This window comes from Tauraco erythrolophus, chromosome 16, assembly GCF_009769465.1.
Source record: "Tauraco erythrolophus isolate bTauEry1 chromosome 16, bTauEry1.pri, whole genome shotgun sequence".
Taxonomy (NCBI): Eukaryota; Metazoa; Chordata; class Aves; order Musophagiformes; family Musophagidae; genus Tauraco; species Tauraco erythrolophus.
In genome coordinates, this window is record NC_141480.1 from 9788300 (window position 1) to 9794316 (window position 6017).

At 49.3% G+C, this 6017-nt stretch overlaps 1 protein-coding gene across 1 annotated transcript; it reads left to right on the top strand.

Moving 5' to 3' along the window:
- The first annotated feature begins 786 nt into the window (after nt 1-786).
- SPINK1 (serine peptidase inhibitor Kazal type 1) lies at nt 787-5816 on the top strand. The gene is made up of 4 exons (XM_086621747.1): nt 787-841; nt 2322-2362; nt 2976-3088; nt 5735-5816. The coding sequence occupies exons 1-4, from the start codon at nt 787-789 to the stop codon at nt 5814-5816; spliced, it is 291 nt and encodes a 96-aa protein (XP_086477873.1).
- The last annotated feature ends 201 nt before the right edge of the window (nt 5817-6017 follow it).

Consider the following 6017-nt stretch of genomic DNA (forward strand, 5'->3'; position numbering starts at 1 on the left):
CGGATCCACTCACTGCAATGCACCATTGGTGGAGTAAACGTAGGAAATCCCCAAGGTTTACTCCAAACTGCAGGCAGGGAGAGGGGAAGGGAGCAGCATCCGACCCAACGAGCTCGTTTCGGCTGCCTGCCTGCAGTCAGGGCGATGTGCAGCCAAATAATGGTACTGAATGTGCAGCCGCAGGCGAGCCCAAGGCACATCCAAGCTCTCTGCTCTCCGGCAGCAGCTCTTGCTGCTGTCCTTATCCGTCAGGGAGGGAAGGGGAGCTGCGACACCCTAGCTCTGCTCTGCACATTGTGCCAGGAAAGGCATCTACGGACCAAAGCCGTCTTCACCCAGAGCCCTGCAAGTGGCAGTGGCAGGGTTGTTAATCAAAGCCACACTACTCATGCTAACATATGTATTTCCTATGTCATCCTGCCCATTTTTCCAGTCTGCTGCTTGTATGAAGTCACTTTTCCTCAGCTTGCAGTGCAGACCCAAGGCTGTCTCCCACACCCGAGATGCAGCTCCAGTCCTTGCCAGAGATAAGAATTGTTACCGCCATTGGCTTTGCAGAGGCTTTCATCCTCACGCACACCAATGAGCCATTTGCCACCTGGTGTTGTCCCCATACTTTGAATGTTGTCATCACAAGCCTGCGGGGTGGAGCTGGCCATGTAGGGTGGTGCCAGAGATGGGGAAAGATATAAAAGTCCCAGCAGAGACTGCCAGAGACAGGACCTCTGAAAGCCTGAGAAGCATCCCATTTCCTCTTTGCTGTCCCAGTAGAGCATTACCTTGACCATGAAGGCAACTGGTGTTTTCCTGCTCCTCTACCTGGCACTCTGCTACTACCAAGGTGAGTGCAACATTTTCCTTAGGAGCCATTTCCTCTTCTTGCTAAAGCTCCCAGGTCTGCCTGGTGGGAAAGTGAGCCTGGGAACAGGACAGCTGGTGCTGGGACCTTGCTCTGGCCTGGGACAGGGAAAGCAAGTGATCCCCAGGGAGTGCTGCAATTGGCAACGTGTAGTAAACCAGTGATCTGTGAGGAAGCCTAAAGCAAAGGCTTTAAACAGGTGCCTGGCACCTACTCCCAAAAATGAACAGACCTGCTGGTCTGACACCCTCCCTTCAGGGCTACGATTCAGCCTGGAGCTGGTGATTTCTAGGACACTGCAATTCTTTTAGGGCAAATAGGTGCTATTCTGGTTTTCAAAAAGCAAACCCAAGAAGACAGGAAACGTATCTATATGAGTAAAAATGTAGCTCTCGCTACCAAAGCCAATGTTTAAGCCAACTGTGTTTTCAAAATCCCATATGGTGCAGAGGGATGAGAACATGAGCTGTTGCTGCTCTTCGGGTCCGGCTCACCAGGGATTCTATGTTCAGGAGTTCATTCAGAACAGGAGGGTGCTTCTGAAACAAGTCCTCATCATCCTATTTGCTGTGCAGCAGTTGCCATTGCAGAGCTGTCTGAGCACAAAACCTGGACCCATTTCAGGTGAACTGAGCATGTACTGAGCTACAGCTCTGCGTGTGGACCGGTGCATGCCCGAAGTAAAATCTCTGAAACTCTAAACTGTGTGGCTATCTGGTCCTCAGCACCAAAATGTTTCACTCTACAGACTCACCGTTATTGGGCCACACTGTTAATGTAGATATAGCCTAAATCTTCTGCATAGATGAATTCCAGATCTGTAAGCAATCCAAGATCTTCTTCTCAGTGCTTCCTTTTGCCAAATTCAGATAATTTTTCAAAATGCACCCACTGCATGTTCCACCCATGTGATCCCAGCTGTCAGCTCAGGGCCAGCTTCTCCATGGAGAAGCCCACCAAAGTTATGGCTTGCTCCCACCTGCTTTGGTGTGAGATCTCAGGGTCTGCCCATTTCTTCTTCCAGTAGAGACCTTCAGCAACTTGTCTTTTGCTCTGCATCCTAGTGGTACAAGCCCAGGGACACCAGAAAAATCACACCCTGGATTTACTCTAGCACTGGTCCAGCATCAGCAGGAGTTTCTCAGTTACCCGTGAACGAGTGATAATGAAAGCCACCTTTGCTCCCTGGCAGCTGGCAGGGAAAGTCACTAGAACTGAATCTGGCTTTACAGGGCCTTGCACCATCATGGTGTTTCTGCCAGGGGAAAGAGGCAGACACAGTGGGAAGGGACCCAACTGCAAAATGGGGGAGATCCATGGGAAGAAATTGTTTGCTGGGAGAAAGGTCTCTGAGTGAAGACATATAGTTCTCAGGCTAAAGCACCTTTAGTAGGTCCCCCTTGAAACCAGCCTGAGTGATGGGTGCTAAGGCGTCTTCTCTCTTTCTCCACCCTTTCTCTAGGAAATGCTCAGACGGATGGAGCTGCTGGCAAAGGAACAGAGGTGAAGGCTCTTATTTTTGTGTAGGACACGAGTGTGCCCAGCTTTGGTGAGACAGCACTAACCCATACCCTGGGGAGCCAGTGTTGCTAAATACAGTGAAGTACAGTGAGCTGCTGGGTCGGCAGCCCAAAGATGCCAGTGCCTGGGAATCTTCTGCCTGCTGTGCCACAGCAAAATCCCACTGATGGTACTGGTTTCCCACTGCATTTTCCCACATTCAGTGGAGGAAAACTGTTAATAAAGAGCTGAATATCGCTGTTACTGGCAAGGAAGATCAGAGCTCCCAATATTCTTTGACTTGCAAGCATGAAGGCAGATATTCTTGTGGCAGAAAAATGGAACCTGGGAAGAACAAGATTGGGCACTGCCCATGGAGCATTACTGACTCAATATTGTCCCTCCCAAGGGTGTGCAGCAATGCTGGGTGAGGTCAGCTGGCCAAGGGATAGCATGGTGACAGGCAGACCCAGTGTTTCTGAGAGTTCATAGCAGAGCTCTGAGCAAGCTGGGATGGGTTAGCAAGATACGCAAACTATACTCCTCCCTGTGAATGCAAACCTCCTTTGGCAAATTGATGTTTAATATTTTCAGCACTACTTTTTTGTGTTTCCAGGCAGCTTGTGGCAATTATGACCTCAGAAAAGGTTGCACAAAGATCTTTGACCCTGTCTGTGGCACGGACAACGTCGTATACGGCAATGAGTGTCTGTTGTGCACTCAGAACCTGTGAGTATCCTGCTTATCTAAATATCACGCAGACGAGGGCTACTGCATATGTCTGGGATTTCCTAGAGAGCAAGCTGTTTGCATGCAGCTGGGTGGAGCGTGGCAGTGAGCCCAGCACATCTGGCACGAATCTGGCCTCCTGCACAGATGCTGCACCCGCTGCTCCGAGCATGTGGGCTCCGTCTGTGAAATAGGTCCATTGTGAGCGGCTCACAGCACACAAGCTGCCCGAAAGCAGGGACCACACGGCCAAAATCTCCCTACGCCTGCAGCTGCCAAGCTGCAGCCGTTGCTCGGACTGAGCTGGTGGGTGTCCAGGAACTCAGACAAATGGCAAAGTCCTCAAAGTCTGCCCAGATCTCACACACAGGCAGAAAAATATTTTTCCAGGTGACCTCAGATGTGTGCTGGCTGAGGAAAAACTATGGTTTTTCACCCCAGCATTTTATAGCTGAGCTCTGCTTTCTGTCTTCTCTGCATATGAAAGGATACAATTTGCTCTTGGTATTTTTAAGAATGAGCTTTATATTTAATCTCTGCTGGTGCCAGATTGCACTGTCTTAGCAGAAGGCCAGGTCCAAATGCTAGCGATGTCTCTGGCAAGATTTGATTCATTTCATCTGGCTTGGGCCCTAGGTAATTTTGAGTATATTTATACATTGGAAGCGCTCTGTGTCAGACAAATGAAGGAATTATTTCCAACTCAATGCTATTAGGTCGTTCAAAATTCTCTGTTGGGAAGATTGAGTCTTATCTGCAGCCAGATGCCCCAGTCTGTGGGGCTACAGGAGCTTCACCCTTGACTTTACCTGATGGAGGCCAGGACTTTCGGTGATCAGGCTCACACACCCATCTGCCATCAGCAGAGACATCTCTAACAGAAGCTCAAACTCCAGCTTTTCTATTCCTGGATGAACGGGCTTGTGGAGCCAAATTCTGCTTTTAGGAGCATTACCTCCCAGCTAACACTGCAGTAACAAGAAACAGAGTCCAGATTGCCAGGAAAAAGAACCCGGATAAGAATTGTTGGTCTAGTTGTCACCTCTTTCCTTCATTAACCCAAGCTGCTGCCCCATATTCTGCTCCTGGCCTGCTCAGATGCTGGTTTTACATTTTAAGGTTGAAAACGGTGCAGTCAGGCAGAAAGATGTTGAGTGGGATCTCCCGAACAAAGGCACCATGGTTAATGACCCGGCGCGGCATGGCAGGGTGGTAATGACCATGCTGGAAGCCAGCAGCCCAGCACCAGCTGTCGGTTGTACTGTGCAACAGATGGGGGTGGGAGGTTCGTCAGACGCAACATGGTTAGGGCTTTGGCCATGAACCAAGAGCAGTGTAAAGAGAGTGAGGAAGGCTTCAAAGCCAGCTACACAGGGAGCAAAGTGGCATCGAGGATGCTACGTCCTCCCAGTGTGGAACACAGCTTCAGAGGGGATGGGAGACCTCAGTGGTCACAAGAAGGAAAGTTTGGGTACAAAAAAGAAGATGACTGAGCCGGTCGTGTATCCAAAGCCGGGCATGAGTCAGCGAAGGGAAGGGGTGGAGTAGAAGCCAGTGCTGGCACCCGCCTTCTGTTGACAAGCGTTACATGCTTGGACTTCTCCTGACACCCGTTTGTGCAAGCTCTCAGCAGCTACAACTGGAAATGTGCTGCTCCTGCGAGTCAAAGCCCTGAGCCTTGCAGCTCCCCTGTAAAGTTCCCAAGAGAAGACATTTTGGGGTTAGGAACAACAGCCGTTCAACCTCCCGGTCAGGGCGATCAGGGCCAGGCACCAGGACTTAGAAGCTGCCTGGTGCCAAATGTCTCAGGGGAGATATAAACAGCGCATCCTCGTCTCTAAAGCTTTGGTCCCTGGGGAACAGTCAGGCAGCCAAGAGGCAGGATGAAGTGTCATTTGCAGTTTCGTGTATGTGCAACTGGTCTGACAAGAGCTGGAGGCCTGCAAGGAGTCTGGGAATAACTACTGAGAGAGCATCTGGCGGGTCCCTGCAGCAGCAGTGTCTCACTTGTCACCTTTGGTCACTTCACTGTGACCAGCGTGCAAAATGCTTTTTGCAAAATGCAAAATAGCTAGAAAATCATTTTACCAGCATTTCTCTGTGCACCTGAGAAATGGATTTGTCTTTCCAAAGAGAAGAACATCATGATTCCAAGTGAAAATGGAACAATTCAGAGTAATTAGGTCCACTACTGGGCACAAACCAATAATTTTTTGCAGGTGCCTTTTTAATATTTCCTCACTTTTGCTGCAGAGCAACCAGGAAGGCAGGCTGGGAGCAGGCCCAAGCCCAGGAAAGACACAATGGCTGGCATTTGTCTGTAAAAAACCACAAAGTCATAACCTTTATCGTCTGCAGCCAGACAGGCATTAGAGGTGTCTTGGTGCTATCCTGCAGCACAGAGGTGAATTACTCTGCCAGGAGGCATCAGGAAGCTCCAGCTCTTGAGCTGATTGGAATTAACACATGTCCATGGTAACCCTGAACTCCCTGGCAAGAACACGTGGCCTTACTTACTCTGACTAACACTTAAATGATGATTTAAGCAATATTTTCCTTTCTTTCTTTCTTTGTCCTCTGAGCCAGGCTCTTCTGTGTATCAGAGACCTAAAGGCATCCTGATGGCATTTTTAACCTCTCTTCCAGGCAAAGAAACACTAAGGTGCTCATAAAGAACAGGGGAACGTGCCAAAAGCCCTCTCCACGCTCCAACTCTGCTCAAAACTAGAAGGCACAACCGTTCCAGAGCAGATAGCACAAAGTTGTCCCTCACCTATACAAACCCCTAATAAAATGGAAGCATTGCCTTGTCTTGCAGTGGGATTTCTTACACACACAGCAGACCCGTTTTCCTGACATTTAAAATACCTTCCCAAAAAATAGGGTTTGTTTTTGCTAATGTCCATAAAGATCCGTGAGAAAGTTACTG